Source organism: Cervus canadensis, chromosome 24, assembly GCF_019320065.1.
Source record: "Cervus canadensis isolate Bull #8, Minnesota chromosome 24, ASM1932006v1, whole genome shotgun sequence".
In the NCBI taxonomy this organism is placed as follows: domain Eukaryota; kingdom Metazoa; phylum Chordata; class Mammalia; order Artiodactyla; family Cervidae; genus Cervus; species Cervus canadensis.
This window is the reverse complement of record NC_057409.1, coordinates 16,486,406-16,509,181: the sequence shown is the minus strand read 5'-3', so window position 1 is coordinate 16,509,181 and position 22,776 is coordinate 16,486,406. Positions and strand designations below refer to the sequence as shown.

The window sequence follows — 22,776 nt, the reverse complement described above, 5'->3', positions numbered from 1 at the left end:
CCCTATGACACTGTTACCTTTCAGTTAAGGTCACCATAAAAATGGAAAATAGGTTTACAATCACCTGACCTGCATAAAATGTTAATAGCCCCAAGGCCAGAAGATCATGTGCTAAGAATTACTATAGAATTAGAAAGCAAAAAAATCCTGCTTTTCCTAAAAATCAAAATAATGTAATGCTAATCCTGTGTAATCATGAGTAAGCATCTTGTACCTTGAAAACGTTCTGTGAAAGGGTATAAAACCGGTTGTCAAAAAGTAAAACACAGACTTGGCCCTATCAAGGCTGGTCTCAAGTGTCTTCTCTCTCTCGCCGACGCTGTTCATCCTGAGGGTACCCCCTGGATCCTGTCGAGGCTGGACCCCGGCACCCATAGACTGTAAACTAGGAGACACTGGAACATATTCAGGGTGCAAGAATTTCATGGTCTAAAGGTGTCGAAATCCTAGAGTCTGACCAGGTGGATTTTTAAAGGAAGACCAGGTTGAGTGGCTTTGAAGTCCTTGCAACACAGGTCAGCTGTTGGTCACTCCCTGCCCCACTGAGCCTCAGATGCGGACAGAGCCTCCTGGAGCCGTCTGGAAGCCATGGCCCCAGCAGTGGGTGCAGAAGCCCTCTTTGAGGGTTCAGGTCGAGGCTGAATTTTGCTAACACTGTGCTGAAGATGCATGCGTGCAAGCCCTGCTCAGGGAGCTTGTCAGCTGCTCTTGGATGCCAACTAAGCAGGGTGGGCTGGTGTCCACGCTTCACCCAGATGTTCTTTCAGTTGTCGCTCTAGGGTCTTCTACCATGAGCCCCTCAGTGGATGTGTGGGGGTGGGATGGGGTAGAATGGCTGAAATGTGGCTTGGGTACAGGTTTCTGCTGATGGAGGGGGTGCCTCTATGCCCCTCCCCCATCCACCCAGCCTGTGCATGTGTGCCCTGGGGGCCTGCCCACCACTCCCCCTGACACCGCTGTACCATCGTGGGCCCCGCAGGGGCACTATAGGGGCTTAAGTCAGAGTTTCTGGTTCAGTGTCCTCTCCCAGGCTTCTTAATGAACCTTCATTAGACCCTAGAGTTCAGGTAAGACTGAGATGCTTAACCCCCAGAAGAACACCAGCTATCCCAGAGATCTGCACTCCCAGTGCCCTGAAGGGAACCAGTGCTGGCCAGGAAGGCCACAAAGGGGAGCAGAACATGCCACCCGAAAGTGTGCCACTTTGGTGTATGGATTATTTTGAACTGAAGGCAGTTAAGACCCTGAAAACTTAGGAAAACCTTTTTACCTCTTCCTTAACTGCCTGAAAAGTGAACATGTTAGTCACTCAGTCTCGTCCAATTCTTTGTGACCCCATGGACTGTAGCCCACCGGGCTCCTCTGTCCAGGTGATTCTCCAGGCAAGAATACTGAAGTGGGTTGCCATTGTCCTTCTGACCCAGGATCTTCCTGACCCAGGGATCGAATCTTTTTGGCAGGCAGATTCTTTACTGTCTGAGCCATCAGGGAAGCCTAAGAGATTTTTAAAAGGAAGCCTGTACCAAAAAGACAGCTCCTACCAGAGATAACTTTTTTCTAATCTGAGAGACTTACCTGCATGGGTAATATCTGATGCCAACCATCTACTCTTCCCATCTTCCTGTGAATGGCCCTTGTCCCCCTGGGGTCAATGGCACTCCAGACCCCTAACCCTTTCCTCAGCTCAGGATGGCAGCAAAGCCTCAATTGGCCAACTGCCTTTGCATCTTCTGTCTTTGTGGGGCTCCAGGATGCACATAATTTGTTTTTCTCCTATTAATTTGTCATCTGTCAATTTAATTATTACACCAGCCAAAGAATCTAGAATGGAGGAAAAGAATCCTTTTCTTCCCCAACAATGAAGAGATGAAGTTCTAGCACAAGGGATGGAGGGGAAGGAGGAAGGAAGAAAAGACTGGGATGAAAAAGAGGGAGAAGAGAGGAGAAAGAGGTGCCAGCAACTCAAATCAACATTACTCCTTGATTTCTAAATCAGCACTTTTCTATCACTCCTCTTCCCAAGCTCCACTTGAGCAAATACGTGTGCTAAGTCGCTTCAGTCGTGTCTGACTCTTTGTGACCCCATAGACTGTAGCCCACCAGGCTCCTCTGTCCATGGGATTCTCCAGGCAAGAATACTGGAGTGGGTTGTCATACCCACCTCCAGGGGATCTTCCCGAGCCAGGGATTGAACCCCGGGTCTCCTGCGTCTCCTGCATTGCAGGCGAATTCATTACCACTGAGCCACTGGGAAGCTGAGCAAATATAAAGAAGCAAATTGTTTCAGAAATCCTAGTTTCACTTTACATCTCCATTGCTAAACCAGAGACATAATAACAAGCCTGTTTGTTTCATGATTTTTAGGACATGAACAGAGGGAAGGAAGAAATATTCTTGGCAGCTTATCTCTTTTTCTAAGGTCTTCGTAAGTTCCTGTTAATTTAAGACTGAACCTTTGCCAGGTAAATAACACAGGTAAAGATAAACATCACTGGCCCTGGACTCTGACCTTTGTTGAACGCCCCGCCCCCTCTCCGATCTAGCCTCCATCTCACGGCTGGAAAGTTTGGAATTGTTACCTGTAAATTTTGAGCCAGAGAATAAGTAGCTGAAGAGGCAGAGCATATTGATTTTAGACTAGTGAAAGTATAAAAACACCAGCACATTTGAGAGTTCCTCTCCAGTCAGCTGATAAGTTTTCCTCTCTTTCGCAAAAAGGTAACCAAATGGAGTCAATTTCCTTTCCATGTTCCTGGTATGGCTCTTACCCACTTTGCCACCTCCCAGCTTATGCCCACCCAGGCTGTACTTTGCCAGTGTTGCACAGAACAATTTACTTAGACAAGAGTAATTTAAATAAGTATTTAATCCCTTGTTCTCCCTATTGTTGAGCACACCTATATTTCTCTTCTTGTTGGAAGGCTTCCTGTAACAATGATTTCAAAGAGGGGCTGTATATGATAAAGGGGTTATATCCTTTATATACCTGATAATCTAGCTAGAGATAAAAATCTAGGTTCCAAGTTCTTTCTCTTTGATACTTTAAAAATATTATTCAACTGTTTTCTTAAATCCAGTGTTACTGTTTAGAAATTTGAAGTCAGTTGATTTTTGTTCCTTCCTCACCCCTCTGCTATCCTGTTGCCTGGAGCATAGAGGTAATGGCTGGAGCTTTCGCTGCTAGTTTGAATCATGAGGACAAGATGGAGGAATAGTGATCCAGAATGAAACCTGTGTCTTCAAAGACCCAGTAAAACAGAGCTACAACGTCAGCCATGAACTATCCATCTTTAAACTTCTACAACAGAGAAAAATAAATGTTCATTGTGTTTATGCCACTGTTACGTGTAGTCTGTGTCATTAGCAGCTAAAATGAATCTGATTTCATGTATTGATTAAATCTGCATTAGCTTATACTTTCCAGAAATCTAATTAATTTTCTCAGCGAGTTCCTGTTCACCAGATATCAGTTATCTTGGCTGGCAGCAGGTAAACATGAAAGGGACTGAAATTTCGGTTTTATCTTGAGCTCCCTCCTAGTGAGCTCAAGGAACATGAGTGGGCATGGGAATGGCCTCTGGCATGACAGTGTGAATTTGGCAACTCCCCATGTGCCACCACCCCCCCCCACCCCCATCAGGGAACTTGTGGACACACTCTCCTGGCACTGCTCTTTTCAGGAGCTAGCCCTTGTGGTTGGAATGCCCTGGTCCTGCCAGGGGAAAGAAGGGACTGCTAGGCTGCAGGTCTACTTGTCTGTACTTCTGCCCTCAGCCTGATGTTACCATCTGGGGCTCTTTTCAGTGCCATGGGAGGCAGGGTGGGGAGAGGCTGCAGTTGGGCAATGATCTATGGTGGGGAGAAAAGAACACATCACAGAGTGATCGATCACTCAGCCTATCCCTCTCCAGGGCACCCAGCTCTCATCTGGAAAGGGTTTCTGTGTCTCTCCCACACATGTGGCCTCCCCGCTGTGGCCTCCAGGAAGGTGGGGGCAGGGAGGGCACATCTCATGGTTTTTAGGTTTGTCTCTCCATCTTCTTCAACCTCCCTCTTGCTTCCATATAGCACCTTCAGGTTTGTATTCATGGGAGTGTGCCAGCATCTCAGGCACATTAGCATCTTGTCAGCCCCACATTTTTTCATTGTACCAATCACCATCTGAAGCTGAGATTTATACATGTACTTGTTTATGGTCTTTCTCTCGAAACCTCCACTAGATCTGCAGCTCCACAAAGGTAGCAATTTTGCCTGTTCGCAGCTGTCTTCCCAGCAGCGGGCACAGTGCATGGTAGAGATGCTCGATAAACTCAGACTGTTGACGGAATCACTGAGCTGGTGCTGGAACACAATCTGATTCCAGCACAGGGATTCCTGCTCCATATCTTGTGCTTTTCCCACCTAAGTCCCTGGATCTCCTGGGCAAAGATGGTGTAGAGAGGCAAGAGGTCATATTAACTAAGACCCCAACAATGATATTGAGTCCTTCCCCAAACACTGGCTGAAATCACTGCTGGGTGATCAGACCTAGGGCCAGGCTCCTCTGTCCATGGAATCCTCACTGCTTGAGCTCAAGAAAGCTTTGTTTTAACTGAATGGACATACAAACTCTCCAGGAAGAGGTGTTTCAACATAATTATAAGGGGCAGGAAACAGGGTAACTACAAGAGCAGTTTGGGGGTTACATGGTGAAGGAGAGAATGGAGTGCTAACGTGTTCTTGACCCAAAAGGGCCTTTGGTCTATACCGTGTCATAGAGGGCAGGTAAAGAGCCTTGACCAGCGCTGCCCTAGCCACTCATTTCCTGTGGCTATTTACACTTAATTAAAATGTAATAAAATCCAAAATTCAGTTTCGCAGTAGCACTAGCCAGATTTCAAGTGCTCCATAATAGCCACATATGGCTAGTAGCTATTGCACTGGACCGTTGTTGTTTAATTGCTTAGTCCTGTCCGACACTTCTGCGACCCCACGGCCTGGAGCCCACCAGGCTCCTCTCTCCACAAGATTTACCAGGCAAGAATACTGGAGTGGGTTGCCATTTCCTCCTCCAGGGGATCTTCCCAACCCAGGGATCAAACCTGCATCTCTGGCATTGCGGGCAGATTCTTTACCGCTGAACCACTTGGGAAGCCAACACTGGACAGTAGAGATAATATATAAAACAACTTTCATCATCACAGAATGTTCTATTGGACAAAGCTGACTTAGACCCTTAGAATGAAAGGAAATGCATTCCTACTGCTGACCTGGCCTGCTGACATTCTCTTGTCCTCCAGCCCATCCCGTCTCTAGCACACACATATATCAAAACAGCATCCCGTCCCCACAGACTTACTGCTCCACAGGGAGCAACACTATCTGCCTTTACTTCCAGGGTCCTGCAGGTCGTAGGATTTATTGAAACGATGAGCCCTCAAAAAGTTTTTGTTCAAGGCTGAAGGCCCAAAAAGTGAGTCAAGGACCGAAGTAACAGACCCCTGCTTCCCTTCTTTTCTCACCTCAACCCTCTTCTCTGGTGCCCCGCCCCCCCCCCACACACCCCCGCCCCAAATTCCAAAGCAGCAGTCAGGGACAGTCCCGCCTCCAAAATTTCCTGTCCCCACACCAGGAGAACTCCTCAGAAATATCTGCTCCAGGTCTCAGAGCAGTCTTGCTTGTGAAGATACATTTGTTCACATGATCATTTTCTGTCTTACTCCACCTTCGACTCCTGCGCACTTAGCAGAAGTGTGAGCGGCTCACTCGTGTCTGACTCTATGTGACCCCATGGACTGTAGCCCACGGGGCTCCTCTGTCCGTGGAATTCTCCAGGCAACAGTCCTGGAGAGGGTGGCCATTCCCTTCTCCAGTGCACCTAGTAGGCGTTCAGTAAATGTTGGATCAAGGGCTCAGTTTCCCCTTCTCTGCCGCCGGGGGACCGCGGGAGGCGCCACCCTTAGAGGGCTGGCGGAGGAGAAAGCCCCCGCCCAGTTCCCGGCTGAAGCCGGGCGATCCTGCCCTCGGGCCGGGGGTCGGGCGAGGCGCAGCCCTGGAGGCGTGTCCTCCCGGGCCCGGCGCCGCCGCCCCGAGAGGCGGGCAGCTGGTCCGGCAGGGCCGCAGCGGTCGGGCGGCCGCGAGCATGGAGAGCGAGTTGGAGGCGCTGGCCGCCCGGCCCGAGAGCCCGGGCGAGCCGCCCTTCCAGGCGCTGGTGGAGGCGGCGGGCGGCCGCGGGCAGGTGCTACTGGTGGGCGAGCTATGGGAGCGCGAGCAGAGCCGCGCGCTCCTGTGGGACTTCGCCCGAGCAGTGTTCCCGCCCCAGCAAGCCGCGGGCAAGCCGGGCGGCGGGGCCGCCGAGGGCGCGGGACCCGGGGCGCCCGGGGTGCCGAAAAGGCACGCGACCGGGGCGCGCGCCATCCGCTCCCCGCTCGTCTTCGTGCTGTGCCGCGCGTCGTCGCTGGCCGCCCGGGGGCCGCGGCGCCACCTGCGGGAGATGCTGCGGGATGTGCGAGGCCGGCGGCGGGCCGGCGCGGCGCTGGTCGGGGTGCTGGTGGCCGAGGCGGAGCCGGAGGACGCGGGGGCCCCGGAGCTGCGGCTGCTGGAGGCGCTGCTGCGCACGGTGTTCGGCCGCCAGGCGGGAGGCCCGGTGCAGGCGGCCGCCTACCGCCCCGGCCACCCGGCTTCCAGCCTGGCGGTTCAGGCGGCCGCCTGCAGGGCCCTGCAAGCCGCCGGGCCCTGGCGCCCAGGTGAGGGGGGCGCGAGGCCCGCGGGGCGCGGGCGGGCGGCGGCTGGACACCGCATTGGGAGCTCTTTAGGCCAGCGCCCCACCACCCCCGCCTCGTGGTACCCCGAGGTAAACTGAGGTCGGGAGAGAGGCGGTGCCTAGCCCTAGGCCTCCCAACTAGGGCGGAGCGGGGCCCTGGGCAAGGGGCCGAGGCTGTCCCGGGAGGACCCTGAGTGCATGCGAAATACAGGGTCTTAGAAAAGCCCAAGGGACAAGCAGAAGGCAGGGGAGGTTGGTAGAGAGAGGGCTGGACGGCGCTGGGCAAAGATCTGGAAGTTTCCAGGAGTGGAAGGAGGGGGAGGAGACGGGAAAGCCTTGAGAAGCTCCAGTTTAAAGGTGAGAGGATCGCAGGACAGGGACCAGGGGGTTTCTGGTCTGGGAGCTTCTAGGACGCTCTCTGCTAGGGATGCAGAATGCGCTACGGATGCGATGGTGAAGCGCCGTGGGGTCAAAGGAACAAGGCAAGGAATAAATGCAGGGCACTAGGAAGTTGGGGGAAAAGGATGTGAGGGACTGAGGCACAGGCTTTCCCAGTCCTTCTTGACTGCCCACCGCGGTGTCTGCCTCTCTTCCCTCCCCACACTCCTAAGGAGAGCGGAAGGAAGCGGGGGTCTTTTCCCAGCCCCGGTGACTGCTGCCATCAGCAAAAGGGTGAGAATCTTCTCCATCCTGGTACACGAGGTCTTACAGAAGCTTTTCAGGGCCCCGAGATTAAAATACTGACGCTCAGTACAGCTGGACCTGGCAAAGCTAGGAAATGCCAGAGCGATCTTTGCACTTCTAGCATCCTTCTCCTACTCCTCTCTCCAGCACCTGCTGGCCTCCAAGCCTTCCGGCCTCTGCCAACCCTTCTTGCTACAGTTTCTTAAGATAGAGGCTGTATTCTGCCTCCCTGGGCATTCGTGTGTTAACCCAGCAACTGGCTGATGCCAGACTTAACAGGGGTGGGGATGGGTCTCCTTTTCCAGCAAGGAGACCTGGTACCCTTGATGTCACAGGCTTCGCTGCCAACTTGGCCAGCCTAGGTGAAGACCATCCCTTTCAGCTGTAGAGCCTGTCCTAACCTCCCCCACCCCTTCCCACATCTATTCTGTTGAGTCTGTGAGAAAGCCAGCTAAATTTGAAACTCAGTGTGTAGCATCCTGAAAGACCTGCCCAGCATCCTGAAAGACATGAAGAATGTCCCGAGGTGGATTGTCATTCAGATTGTTGCTGCCAGCACCTTTACTGACCTGGCCCCATGGGGAAAATTTTCTGTTCCTTAGTGAATTTGTGCCTAGAAAATTATCTGAGCCCTTAGTTTCTTAGCGATCTACTATTCCCAGGGAACAACTTTTTAATTCCCCAGAGCCAAGCTTGCTCTGGCCTCCACTTTTTTTTTTACATTGCAGTTTTATGAAAAGCGTTTTCTTCCATCCTCCTTTTCCTCTCACCATTCAGAAGTGGACTTCCTCCTCCAGAAAGCCTTCCCTGACCCATTCCCATTTGCAAGTTCACAAATGAAACCCCAGAACCCGCTTCTGCTCTCCAAGCTCTTACCACAGTGGTTTTGTCACTTTCCCTTGTGAATTTCATCACCACTGTATTCCCATTTCCTGACACCCTGCTTGGCACACAGAATCCTTGCCTCCTTTTAAACCAGAACACTTAAAATCTTTTAACAGTTTGCGAGAGAATCATTCTCTTATTGCATTAAAGTCAATTATACTTTCATCAAAACATATTGAACATGAAACCTTTCATTAATGACTGAAGGTCATGGGTGTAATTATAACTCATTGTCCAGAAATTCCTTTCAGGCTTTTGCCATAGGCACAGCTGCTAAGGTTTTGCTAGTGATAGCAAAGTTTTCCAGTCTCTTCCCTCACTGTCTGGTGGCTATTCTTAGACTTTTAGGCTACCTGCCTCTTGCTAGTGCTTGTTTAGTCTGTGTATGCTTAATACAGCTGTCTTTTGGTTGCAAAACTAAGGACCCAATCTTATTAAATTGGGTACAAATTAAGAGTATATGGGCCCCACAGAAAGAGTTATAAATAAGGATTTTCTGTTTTGGCTCTCTGGAGTCCTTTTTTAAAACTTCGTTCCAGTTGACCTGATTCCAGATGGTTAGGGATCCCCAGATAACTGAGGTGGTACTATAATAAGGAAACTCGAATCAACATGTAATTATTTTGTGTGTGATTATCAAAAAAGATTAATTCTGTTCCTATTAAGAAATAGTTTGATGGCTTTTTCAAGAATAGTTAAATGGCCATCATTTAAAAATACAAATAATAAATGTTGAAGAGGGTTTGAAGAAATGGGAACCGCTCGCTACACTGTTGGTAGGAATGTAAAGTGGAGCAGCCACGATGGAAAACAGCATGGAGGTTCCTCAAAAAACCAAAAATAGAGTCACCACGTGATCCGGCAGCCCCACTCCTGGTCATATATCCAAAGAAAGCCATAATTCAAAAAGGTCCATACACCCCTATGTTCACAGCAGCACTGTTTACAATAGCCAAAACATGGAGACAACGTACGTGTCCACTGACAGATGGATGGATAGAGAAGATGTGAGATATATATAGAAAATGAAATATTACTCAGCCATAACAAAGAATGAAATAATGTCATTTATATATATATAATGAAATACTACTCAGCCATAACAAAGAATGAAATAATGTCATTTATATATATAATGAAATATTACTCAGCCATAACAAAGAATGAAATAATGTCATTTATATATATATAATGAAATATTACTCAGCCATAACAAAGAATGAAATAATGTCATTTATATATATATAATGAAATATTACTCAGTCATAACAAAGAATAAAATAAAAAATGCAGCAACATGGACAGACTTAGAGATTATCTTACTGAGCGAATGAAGTAAGTCAGAAAGAGAAATACAAATATCATATGATATCACTTATATGTGGAATTTAAAATATGACACAAAAGAGCATATCTATAAAACAAGACTTGCAGAGATAGAGAACAGACTTGTGGCTGCCAAGGAGGAGGGGTCATAGGGAAGGAAAGGATTGAGAGCTTGGGATTAGCAGATGCAAACTAGTATATAAAGGAGGGATAAACAGCAAAGTCCTACTGTATAGCACTGGGAGCTATATTCAATATCCTTTGATAAACAGAAATGGAAAAGAATATATTTTTTAAATGTCTGTATGTGTATAACTCAGTCACTTTGTGGCACAGCAGAAATTAGCACAACATTGTAAATCAACTATACTTCAATAAAATTTTAAAGACTTATTTGAACTAAAAAATCGAGGGAGGAGGTTTATGCCTCCTTAAATTTTTTCTTTGGTGCTATATAATTGTAATTAACTTCACGTCATTTTTGTTAGTTTCGCCAATATGGTACCTACATAGGGTCTCTGTGAAAATGAAATGAAGTAATATCAATATATATAAAAACAATTGGGTTTTTTTTTGTTGTTGTTAAGTTCAAAAACCCTACCCCCTTTTGCAAATTAGAATCTTTTTTTTTTTTAGTTATTTGAAACTAGGACAGTTGACAGCTGAAACTTTGGTTGCTGAACTGAAAATTCTCTCAGTTGCATCAAGAATCATCTGACCCACGGCCTCTGAGACTTTGTGTTCTTTCTAGCAGAAGGAGCCTGGGAGAGACCAGGCCTTCCACCCCTGCTGGCGTGCTTTTCCTGGGGTCCCTGGAGCCGGCGGAAGGACCCAGATACCAGCTCCCGCAGTGGTCCAGCTCAGGGTGAGTGTGTCGCCTTCCTGGCATCCTGAACCCTGAGAAGGGGCTCGGGGTTACAGTCAGGTGCTCACAGGGACCGGAGGGATGGAGTGGACCAACATCCATGAAGCGGGAGGGGGGAGGGGGGGTTGTGTAGGGGGATGGGGTGGGGTGGAGTCTCCACCTAAGGAAGGCCGTTTGGGCGGGGCCGTAAGGCAGATGTCAGACTTGCCAGATGGGGCACCTGGAGCCAAAAGCATTGTTCCCTGCCTTGCCCCACCCCCGCACCCCTGCCCCCCACCAACCAAGGATCCTGGGAGGTTCCTCAGAGCAAGTGACTTTTGAGCTAAGGGTTGGGGGATTTTCTTAGCCGGAAACGGGAAAGCTTTGGAGAGGGAGCACCATGAACCAAGGCTTGACAGCGTGATGTCAAGCTCAGAAAAGGGACCCCTGCCCAGAGGGCCCGGCGGGTGGGGGGAGGGGTGAGATAAATGCATAAGAGGATGGGTGAGGGCCGAGGTTGAAGAAGAGAGACAGAACCCTGGACCCAGGTCTCTGAGGAATTGGGTACCACTGGCGACTTCTGAGCAAAGGCGTGCAGATGTGGGTGTTAAAGAGGTGGCTGGGCTGCAGGGGCAGGGAGGGACCAGAGGCAGAGCCCAGCTAAGAGGGACCTGCATGCTGCTGCGGCGCTGGGGCCCCTGCCTCGCAGGCTGTCACCTCCCAGAGGCCCTGAAATTGCCTCCTCGCCCAGGCTCTGTCACTCATGGCGGCTGTTCCTTCCATCAGCAAGAGAATCTCCAGCCTCCTGTAACATAATGTAATCACAGGAGGGACAACCCATCACCTTTGGCACAAAGGGAAATCAATGGCCTGACTATCTCATCATATTCACAGGTCCCACCCACACACAAAGGAGGGGATTATGCAGGATAAGTGCCCCAAGGAGTGGGAAACTTGCTGTCTTAGAATTCTGCCCACACAATCTGAAAGCCTAAAAAATACAAAAGGAGAAACACAAATATTAAAAAGTCATTCGTTTAATTCCCTCTCTCAAAGGTAACTATAATTTGGATAGACTACTCTGTCTGTTTCCCTAGCTACCTATTTATAGCACCTTGTACTATTTACATTTTAATAAATTCACTTCTATATTATAGATAAATCATCTGCAAAATGCATCACATATTTAAAATATTTAATTACAAAAATGTTAACTTCAATCTCTGCATCATTTTGGATGTATCTTGAAACTAAAGGGAAAGAAAGTGAAGGAATCATAAACAACTTTATGTAAGTCTTTGATCACTTTCTTCTGTAGCATAGAACAGATTGTTTAGTCTCAGAAGTAGAAGTGAATATATTAAGATGCAAATTGCATGTACAGACCATATGTATACATTTATAATGTAGATCATAAATAGTAGATTATACATACATACATATACTGTTTGAGAGTCTGCTTTCTTCATCAATAACATAGTGTGACTGTGCAATATTCCACAGCAACAATTACATGTCAGCATCTTTCATCTTCTTTTTTCTTTGAGGTAATCATAGATTCACACACAGTTGGAAGAGACCATGTGAAGAGTTTCTATGTACATCTTGCCCAGTTTTCCCCTATGGTAACTTCTTGCAAAACAATAGGATAATATGGACAACCTGGATATGGACACTGAAACAATCCACAGGCCTTATTCAGATCTCCCTAATTCTACTTGCGTTTGTGCATGTGTTTAGTCTTAGGGAATTTTATACATCATTTTTAATGCCTGAATCCCATCATATGACTGAGTAAGCGATAGTTTACTCAGCCAATCCCTTTGTCAGACGTCATATCAATTAGGGTGCTCTCAGCTCCGGGTGAAGAAACCATGATGCAAACTAGTATCAACAGCCAGGGAATTCATTATCTCACCTAAAAGACAGTCTAGAGATGGAATCAGCTTCAGGGCTCATTGATTCAGGGGCCCAGCGACCCCGTCAAGGACCTAGGCTCTTTCCTTGTCTCTGCCGGGCTCTCCGTGCTGTTTCATCTGTAGGCTGGTAGCAAGATGGCTGGAGCAGTTCGACCACTGCTGGTGCTATGCTGCTGCTAAGTCGCTTTAGTCGTGTCCGACTCTTTGCAACCCCTGGACTGTAACCTGCCAGGCTCCTCTCTCTATGGGATTCTCCAGGCTAGAATACTGGAATGGGTTGCCATGCCCTCCTCCAGGAGATCTTCCTGACCCAGGGATTGAGCTCAGTCTCCTGTCTCCTGCCCTGCAGGCAGATTCTTGACTGCTGAGCCACCACCACTGGGAATTCTAATTATTCCTAATTATTTCCTTAGGATAAAATCCTAGAAGTGGAATTGCTGGGTCAAAGGGTATGTACCTTTTTAAGGTTTTTGCTACGTATTTTGTTGGGTTTTTAAAGTAGATAGTTACTGGGGCCGACTTCGCTTTCATTCCCAGCGTACCCACTCAGAAACTTGGTCCTCTCACTGGGTGATTCCTTCTCTTGTGTTCCAGGTGACCTCCAGGACTCTGAGGAGGAGCTGGTACTGATGGCAGTATATCCCAATGGAGATTGCGAGGACCCCGGAAAGGGGTCAAAACCCTGTGACAGAGTTGTCTCTGCTCCCACTGAGCCCGCCGGAGACTTGAGATGAAGGCTGGACCCTGGCTGCCCCAGCTCTAACCTGCAAACTTGGAGCTGGCTCTTCTCACTGAGTCGCCCTGCCTCCATGTTGACCTTGGGATGCTGGTAACTACAAGGCCCCACCTTCCAGAGGCTGTTGTATTGACATGTTACCAGCCAGGCAGTGAGACTTACGAAGCTAAGTAGGACCTAGGAAAATGTATCCTCTGGGAACCTGCCCCCCACCTCGCATCTGCTCATTCACTGGTCACAGTGGGGTTATTATTTCTTTCTGTGCCTCGGTTTCTCTATGCCATTGAGACAGCTATGGGCTTTGAGGTCCTGCGGTGCTGTGGCATCCTGTCATTGTTTGCATGAGCATCCATCATTTTGAGAGCAGCTGGACCAGAAATCATCAGACCTGTGAGAGGAGCCCTGGACCTGTCACTCAACCTTTGGGGCTTCTAGTTCTCAAACACGTAGGAGCGCTACCAACCCAGTGACTCTCAACCAGGGGCCAGGTTACCCCTCCAGGCAGCACTGGAAATTGTATTGTGTGTGTGTGTGTGTGTGTGTGTGTGTACTGGGAGCGTCACTGCGACTATGGGGCACCCCTGGAATTTAGTGGGCACCTCACAGTGTACGGGACAATCTCCAATGGTGCAAAATTGTTCCATTAAAAATGCCGATCGTGGCAACTTTGAGAAACGCTAGGTGAGACTATCTCCTCCCAATTAAATTCTAGGAAGAGTCCCCAGAGCAGAGAGAATTGGGTTTCCCAGGGCTTTGGCTCCCAGAGCAAGCCAGAATAAAGACGCACTGCCACCCTGGGGGGCCTCTGGGGCCAGAGCCAAGATGGTCCATGTGCTGCAGGCCCAGAGCGTAAGTAGTTTTGCGCATCTTTCTTCTCCACGTTGACATTGACTTTCTGTGCCAAGTTCTTTGAGAATAAAGATGCTGGGAACTGACCATGTCACCAAACAGAAGGAAAGTTAGGGGTAGGAATTACAAGAGCATAGGATTTGTTTTAGATCTCAGATTCGGTCCTAACACAAGATCAAAGCTGATGAAGCCCAGAGGTGCCAAGTTCCAGAATCCTTTTTTCTCTGCTTATGAGTCCATCAGAGTCAATGATGTTCCCTTAAAAGTCAGGAAGACCATCTGTGTTTACTCAGAGAGGGAACTCTGTATTACCTCCCTTGTCCCCTCACCTGCCCCTGGGGAAATCCAGTCTTTAGAATGGCAAGGAGAGCTCTGATTTTCCCAAGTAGAGAGCACTATCTGTGGGAAGCAGCTAAATGCATTCATTCATGCATGATTCATTCAGCAGACATGCAGTTGTGACTGCTATTTGCCCAGCACTCTGCAAGATGCTGCATAACTTGTGTTAGTTATTTCAGCTCTTGCTATGATGGCAAACAAACATGGAATGGGAAACCTGCGGCCCAGGAGCTCTTTGATGTTAAGGAAGAGGCCTTTCTGCTCCAGGCCTCCTGTTTATTCTAACAGGGAGCCTAATCCATATCGGACTTCGCAAGTGACACTAACGGTAAAGACTCCACCTGCCAATGCAGAAGAGGCAGTTTCGATCCCTGGGTCAGGAAGATCCCCTGGAGGAGGGCACGACAACCCACTCCTGTATTCTTGCCTGGAAAAAGTCCAGAGGGTCAAAAAGAGTTGGACATGACTGAGCATACACACACAATCCATTTCAGTGTGAGGGCAGGTAGGATGACGGGAAGGACCCAGCTGACTTCCCCACACAAGAACGGATCAGTGAACTGCTGTTGGTTTTGTTTTAAAACAAGGAGCCTCATTCCTTCAACCATGGCCACCTCCTGGGAAGAGAGGAAGCGGGAGAGGAGCCTACGTCCCCCTGTCACCCAAGTCCTCCAGCCGTGCAAGCTGTTCGCCTGCACCGCCCTGCAAGCTGGATCCAGAGTTGCAGGCAGACCAATTTCTACATCAGTATTATCTCGACTGGAGGCTAAGATTGCAGAGGCCTCTACGGTATTTAGCGGGGCCCAGAATGGTGTGTCTCAGTTAATCCGGAGGGAGTTCAGACCAGCGCAGTCAGCAGAGATGCTGAGACGGCGGCCACATTTATTGGTGCATTTGGGCAACAACAGGAGTGGCTGGTTCCAGTGCTGGTATTGGAACAGTCTTCGGCAGCCTCATCGTTAGTTATGCCAGAAACCCTTTTCTGAAGCAACAGCTGTTCTCGTATGATATCCTGGAATTTTTTCTTTTTTTTTGGCCAAACCACATGGCATGTGGGATCTTAGTTTCCAGACCAGGGATCGAACCCACACCCCCTGCACTGCAAGGCGGAGACTTTACCACTGGACTGCCAGGGAAGTCCCTGATGATTGCTTTCTTGAATTTTGTTTGCCGTGTAACAGAAATTATTGCTTGAAATCTTGGCATTCGTATTAATTATGGATGTAATTCTGTATATCTTACTGTGACTCTGAAAACTGTAGTGCTGGTGTCAGGGAAATGTACATTATCTCCAAAGTCATTTCGTTAAAGATGAAAACTTTAAAAAATAAAAAGGAATTAAAATGGGAAGGCTGGTGATTTTGTTAATCTGTTCGTAATAATTTGAAGTTTTTTTTATTTGGTGGAGGGAGGGAGCTTTTTTAAGTTAGGAAATTGTCTAAGGCAGAAGTCACAAGACAGCAGCATCTGCTGTGTTTAAAAATCTTTTGTAGGGATTGCCCTGGTAGTCCAGTGATTAAGACTCCACCTTCTAATGTAGGGGATGTGGGTTTGATCCAAAGTAAGATAGCAACTGAACCCATGCACCGCAAAGAAGAGTCTGCCGCTACTGAGACCCACAAGTAAGTTTGCACACCTCTGGTGTGAAGGGTGGTTTGGTGGTGCTCAGTCGCTTCAGTCACGTCCGACCCTCTGCAACCCCATGGACCATAGCCCACCAGGCTCCTCTGTCCATGAGATTTCCCAGGCAAGAATACTGGAGTGGATGCCATTCCCTTCTCCAGGAGATCTTCCAGACCAAGGGATCAAACCCAGGTGTCCTCCATCTCCTGCATTGTAGGCGGATTCTTTACCGCTGAGTCACCGGGGAAGCCCAAAAAATCTTTCTTTACTGAGATTTGGGTTCTGCCTCCCAAATGTTAAATGGGACTGAGACCCACCTTTGCTTCCTTCAGGCAGGGTCTCCTCCCCTCCCCACTCCATGGTCCCTGCTTGGAAGGCCTGGCCCGCCTTCTCTGCCATCTCGAGAAATTGCTAAGACAAGCCCCATCCTTTCAGGAAGACAGTAGAGTTGGGTCCCAGAGGGATGCCCTTGATGGTGAGTCTCTTCTCTAAGGACCCTTCACAAGGCGCAAAGGTCGGGTTGGGCCTGTCGGAGGGGACAATTAGAACAACAGTACCAGGAGCCATCGGCGAGGGGCCTCCGTTCAGCTCCCAGTGTGGACTCTTGGGGGCCAGTCTTTCTAATATGGCAATGGTTGTGCTACTTCTGACTTGAATCAAGAATTCCTAATAGCTAATAAAATCAACCCCTACCTCATTGATGTCTAGTCAAAAACAAAACGGATCTTCCCCTTTATTCTCATAAAATGTTTCTTGAAGGGACCCTTGAGAGCAGGGCATCTGGGTGAATGGCAGGACCTCTGGAATCATCTGGCCTGAAAATCCCCCAGTCCTGGCCTGGGTGACATGTCCACGACCACATTGGTTGGGATTGGAAAACCGGCAGCTGGAAAGTATTAGTAAATATTTTAAAAGAGACTGCTTTTTTTTTTTAAAGATAGCATTTAGCTTGGTATTTATTAGGGTGTGTGTCTGCACACGCGAATATTTAACAGGCCAGACAGCCTAACGGAGTCTCAGAGAACCCTTTATACTACGTGCGTCACGGTTTCCTCTCAAAGCATTTGTCTACAAGAGGACTCTGCACAGGGGTCCCTTGGTGATCAAACCACAGGCTTAAGGCAAAGTTGCAAAGGGGCCAGGGGCTGAGGCCCCCAAACCTGTAGTCTAAACAAGCCTGTCTCACCCAGGACAGACCACCTAGGACCCCACGTGCCTGGAGAAGGTTGACGGTGGCCACATTAACCTGAAAGCCATCCATACTGTAGCAGATCCCCACTGCAGGGCTGTTCCTGCGGTTAGGAGGCCGCACTTTGTCCTGTTTGGGAGGCAAACACAGCCCACACAGTGGAGGAAGCCAGTTATTTCAGAGGAAGCCGCTTATTTAGTACTCGAGTCCTGCATAACCCCCTTGTGACCCGGTTTTGTGTGTAAGTGGCTCAAGGATTGGGACAGAAGTGGAAGCTGCCCTGGGCAGCCTGCCACATGATTACGTGTGGAAAGTTCAGGGGGAAACAGGGTACAAGGCAGGAGTGATGCCCAGGATCCCACATGTATCCCTGAAGCCTTTGGTCCCTGGGCCGGAACCCTCCGGTTGCCTTCTATCTGGGGCTGCCTAATTGGAGCAGGGGCTTCACTAGTGGCTCCGTGGTAAAGAATCCGCCTGCATTGCAGGAGACGTGGGTTTGATCCCTGGGTTGGGAGCAGCCCCTGGAGAAGGGTGTGGCTACCCACTCCAGTACTCTTGCCTGGTGGATCCCATGGGCAGAGGAGCCTGGTGGGCTACAGTCCATGGGGTCGCAAAGAGTCAGACACGACTGAACGACTAACACACACATACAATGTGGAGCAGAGGCAGAGACTGAGCCAAGCTGTGGTTCACAGAGATCTCGGAATTCGACTCCGAGGGACCATGGTATGTGACTGACCGGGCACTGAGACCTCTGTGGGACCAGGGCTTTGACAAGAGCGTGAATCTTGTCTGGCTTCCTCCCTGAGCTGCGCAGTCCCAGCCAGGCCTCCTCCTGCAAGTACAGACCAGTGCATTTCCAAGACAGAAATTCAGATTTTAAGTCTTAAGTCATGCTTGTGACTGTTCTGCTCTGCATTTATTTGGAGTAATTAGGGACTTAGCTTACTCCTTGTGACCAAGCCGTCATAACGAGTCCTGGTGGCAGAAACCAGGCCTTTGTCTTGTCACAGGAGTTCTTTCTCTTCCTCACTGGTTGACAAGGTCTTCTCAGAGCAGGGTGTGGCCTCAGATCACTGCCCCAACCCCAGAAGTTCTCCAGTCTGACCACCCTGACCCTCCCCCGTCCCAGAGGCATTGCCCTCTCCAGAACTCCTAGCTGCCACGGCGGTCACTCCCAGCCCCTTAACCCCAGAGAGAGGCGGGTCTCGTGTTCAGCTTCTGTCCCCCGGTCTGGTCTGGTCTGCTGGTGCCACCACAAGGAGCAGCCATGACTATGAAGTAAGGCAAAGGGCCTGGCCCGAATCCAAGGGCAGAGGGACTGAGGCCTTTGGGTGAGTCTAGACCAGCTTGTCTCAGGAGAACCTACAGGCACATATGTAGCTTTAGCTTTTCTAGTAGCCATATTGTAAAAAAAGATAAAAAGAAACAGGGGAAATAATTTAAATAACATTTTATTTAGCTCAGTATGTCCAAAATAGTATCATTCCAACTGCAAATATTTTTTAATACATTTTAATGAGACATTTTGCGTCTTTGAAATCCCAGTGAGAATTTTACACTTCAGATATTAAGTTTTTATTCAAAATACTTAATCTATATTTAGATTTTATTAAATTTACAGTTGCAAAAATAGATTTACATCTTCAGATTGTTCCACCATACCCTTACAAATTGTCCAGTTGACGGAACTGGGTGTCCGTTTTTAAATTTCAATGGAAAAAAATTGCAATTTAATTTAAAATCAGTTCCTGGGTTGCACTAACCACATTTCAAGTGGCCACCTGGGGCTAGTAGCCATCGGATAGAACAGCCAGAGTGCAGGAGACCTCTCCTGAGGGTTCACTGTGACTCCTCCCACCCCTGGCCACTAGCCCAGAGCTGGCTCGTCATCTTAGACCTTTCATTCTCTCAGCCACCCTAGCCCCCACTCCAGACCCTATACCCCCCACGCCCTCCCCCGCAACCCCGCCGCAAGGGGACAGTGGCTTCCAGCATCAGCTTGTCCATAGCAGACTTTCAGTTGCCCAAGATAGGCGTTACCTTCCTAGACACTGTCCCTTGAGGAAAGAGACACTAATGTCTTCGATGGCTTCCAGGGTTCTCTCATGCTTTAGTCCATTCAGGCCAATTCCAGCCCCAGCCTGGCATTTCCCTCCAACGGAGCACCTACCCACTGGAGGCCCAAGTCCCCACCTGCATTCCCCGTTTCTGCTCCATGAATAAGTGCTTTCAGTCAAAAAGCATGTGGCCTGCGGGCTGTACGTGAAGCAACCAGTAGCCGCGTGACCAGTTTTTCTGCCCGCTGTTCTCTGCCAAGCCCTTGATGACAGCACCTCCTGGCACTAGCCCGCCTGCCACGTAGGTGGACCCACCCCTTATATAGCAGAACTACTGTGCAACAGGAATCTGATCCCTGGTGTCCTGGGACCGGCAGCGGCATCTTATCACTTTGTACCTTATCACTCGGCAGCTCAGAAAGCAATCCCTGGCAGTCCAGTGATTAAAGACACAGGGCTGGAAAAGAGGGAGAAAAGAAAAAGGCAGAAAGAGAGAGAAAAGGAAGGAGAGAGGGAGAGAGACAGAGAAAGAAGGTAGGAGGGAGGGAGAAAGCATGAGGAAGGGAAGGAGAAAGACAGAGACAGGGACACAGAAAGAGACAGAGAGGCAGAGCCAGGGAAAGGACATGTGCACAGGCAGTCTTCTGAATATTTGCCTTTGCTTTCTGAGCTCATCACCTCTGTGGAGATCAAGACCACTCCCATGAAAAGTGGGTCTGACATGTACCCCAATGTTCATTGCAGCACTGTTTACAATAGCCAGGACATGGAAGCAACCTAGATGTCCACTGGCAGACGAATGGATAAGAAAGCTATGGTACATATACACAACAGAATATTACTCAGCCATTAAAAAGAATGCATTTGAATCAGTTCTAATGAGGTAGATGAAACTGGAGCCTATAATGTACAGTGAAGTAAGTCAGAAAGAAAAACACCAATACAGTATATTAACACATATATATGGAATTTAGAAAGATGGTAACGATGACCCTATATGCGAGACAGCAAAAGAGACGCAGATGTAAAGAACAGACTTTTGGACTCTATGGGGGAAGGCGAGGGTGGGATGATTTGAAAGAATAGCATTGAAACATGTATATTATTATATGTGAAATAGATCACCAGTCCAGGTTCCATGCATGAGACAGGGTGCTCAGGGCTGGTGCACTGGGATGACCCTGAGGGATGGGATGGGGAGGGAGGTGGGAGGGGGTTCAGGATTGGGAACACATGTACACGCATGGCTGATTCATGTCAGTGTATGGCAAAAACCACTACAATATTGTAAAGTAATTAGCCTCCAATTAAATAAATTTTTAAAAAAAGAAAATAAAAGAAAAGTGGGTCTGCCACCCTCACATCAGCCACCAGTACTTGTCTTTGGCAGCCCCAGGGGGCCACTTGAAATGTGGCTAGTGCAACCCAGGAACTGATTCTAAATTAAATTAAAATTTTATTTCATTGAAATTTAAATACCGACACTCAATTCAGTCATCGGACAACGTTTAAGTATATGTGTCTAATACCTCTAAGCAGAGGAGCTGTCCCTTGAGTTCTGCCCCTGCCCTTGATTGGAATGGATGGTGTAGTTTGGTGTTGTTTGTTTGTTTTAAATCCCTGGCGGGAGAACAAAGATCCCGCATGCCGGGTGACAAGGCCAAAAATAAATAAGTAGATACAATTCGCTTAAAATACCTTTGTAAAAATCAATCAGTTAATCAATAATTTTTTAAAAAGGCCCAGGGCTTCCAGTAGAGGGGGCAGGGCTTCCATCCCTGATTGGGGAACTAGGATCCCGCATGCCAAACGGAGGCCAAAAAAAAAAAAAATTTTTTTTTAAACAAATTAAAAAAAAAGTAGCGGGGGTGTGGAAAGCAATCAAATCCAGTTCACAGGAGGACCGAGCTCTCCGAAGACCCAGGATTTAAATGCCAGAAGGCTTATGGACTGGGCGGGGGCGTAGGGGAAGGTGGGGCAGCGGATAGAAAGTGCTCGCTTCGGAGAGCTCGCCCCTTCCCACTTTCTCCGCCTTCTGGGAGGCGCTGCAACCACAAGAGGGCGCTGCGCGGGCCACGGAGATGCTCCCGCTACGCTTCGGACTTGAATCCTGCTCAGGGTCGGTATGAAAGTGAAAGTGAAAGTCGCTCGGTCATGTCGGACTCTTTGCGACCCCATGGATAGTCAATGGAATTCTCCAGGCCAGAATACTGGAATGTGGGTAGCCTTTCCCTTCTCCAGGGGATCTTCCCAACCCAGGGATCGAACCGGGATCTCCTGCATTGCAGGCGGATTCTTTACCCACTGAGCTTCGGGGAAGCCCCAAGGTGGGTATACCTGCAAAGAAAAATCAGAATCATGCTTTCCTCCCTTCACTCTGACAGAGACCCCGGCCCAGCACATACGTGCGTTAGACCACAGCTGACCTCGTTGGGGCTTTGAGATCTTTTGTGTTACCCCTAAATCTGGAGGGAGATTGTTGTTTTATGAACAGAGCACTGGGTAAGAATCCTTTCTGTGGTCTTGCTGTGTCCTCTGAAAAGAAATCATTTTAAAGTCTTGGAGAGGCAGGGGTTTCTAAGACGTAGGTCTGAGTTCTAGCCTTGTGCCATTGGTCTAAGAAACATGTATTGATCATCTATTATGTGTGTGACCCTGTGCTAGTTACCACAGGGGACACTGAGATGAATAAGATGTGGCTGAGCCCTCGAATAGTTCCTTGTCTAGTTGGAGATATGATTATAGCTGTGTGGGGTAAAGGCTGTAAGGGGACACATCGTAGGGTGGTCAAGGAAGGCTTCCTGGAGGAGGTGTGGCTTGACTGGAACTCAGGACAAGTCTGGTTAGCTGGATGTGAGGGGAAGAAGGCCTTGAAGGTAGAAGGGAGGTCAGAGACAAGGTACGTGGCTGCACAGCTGCTCAGGATGGCAGGAGTGGGGCCCACGGGGCAGAGGAGTGGGGCATGCAGGTGGAGGCTAGGCAGGGTTGGGTGAAAGTCCTGGAGGAGCTTGGAGGAGAGAGTCCCTGTCTTCCTTTTTTTGAGTAGTGCTCCAGGCTGGCTGTGAAGAACCGCCCGCAGAATTGTGAGATGGTGAGCAGGAAGTCAAGGCTGTTGGGAGCTGCTGCAGCCAAGAAAGAAGAGGGGAAATTTATTTTTCTTATAAATAGAAGTTTGTACCTTTCCACCCTCTTCACCCATTTCACCCAAGTTACCAACTTTAAAAATTTCAAGGATTTCACAAAAAATTCTGATTTCCGGCTTTTCTTGGAAAAAAAATCATAAGCCCGCATCTTGGCAGACCACCACAGTAGGAGCGAGCAGCCACTGTTCTCTTTAAATGGGGTGGGCATGCATTCGCAATCGCTCAGTCCAACTCTTTGCGACCCTTTGGATTGTAGCTTGCCAGGCTCCTCTGTCCATGGGAGTTTTCAGGCAAGAATACTGGAGCGAGTTGCCATTTTCCTCCTCCAGGGGATCTTGAAGGAGGAAACCTCCAGAGATTGAACCTGTATCTCCTGTGTCTCCCGCATTTCAAGTGGATTCTTTACCCACTGAGCTATCAGGAAAGCCCTAAAATGG

The 22,776-nt window shown here is 48.7% G+C and overlaps 1 protein-coding gene across 4 annotated transcripts; it reads left to right on the top strand.

Annotated features, from left to right (window-relative positions):
• Positions 1-6,045: 6,045 nt before the first annotated feature.
• On the top strand, positions 6,046-15,696 carry C24H2orf72 (chromosome 24 C2orf72 homolog). Of its 4 annotated transcripts, none has more exons than XM_043445843.1 (4): positions 6,046-6,725; positions 10,392-10,502; positions 12,814-12,849; positions 12,995-13,134. In XM_043445843.1, exons 1-3 carry the CDS (start codon positions 6,122-6,124, stop codon positions 12,816-12,818), a joined length of 720 nt encoding a protein of 239 aa, XP_043301778.1. In that variant the 5' UTR covers positions 6,046-6,121; the 3' UTR covers positions 12,819-12,849; positions 12,995-13,134. The 4 variants fall into 4 exon arrangements, with proteins under 4 accessions (XP_043301778.1, XP_043301777.1, XP_043301776.1 ...); XM_043445842.1 differs by having other exon boundaries at positions 10,389-10,502; XM_043445841.1 differs by lacking the exon at positions 12,814-12,849 and having other exon boundaries at positions 12,995-15,696.
• The last annotated feature ends 7,080 nt before the right edge of the window (positions 15,697-22,776 follow it).

What these genes read in the sequence shown, in the direction of transcription:
- C24H2orf72 (XM_043445840.1), top strand. Translation starts at nt 6,122, where the DNA reads ATGGAGAGCGAGTTGGAGGCGCTGGCCGCCCGGCCCGAGAGCCCGGGC. An exon ending in CGCCGGGCCCTGGCGCCCAG is followed by an intron (nt 6,726 to 10,388) that starts GTGAGGGGGGCG and finishes TGTTCTTTCTAG; the next exon opens with CAGAAGGAGCCTGGGAGAGA. An exon ending in CCGCAGTGGTCCAGCTCAGG is followed by an intron (nt 10,503 to 12,994) that starts GTGAGTGTGTCG and finishes CTTGTGTTCCAG; the next exon opens with GTGACCTCCAGGACTCTGAG.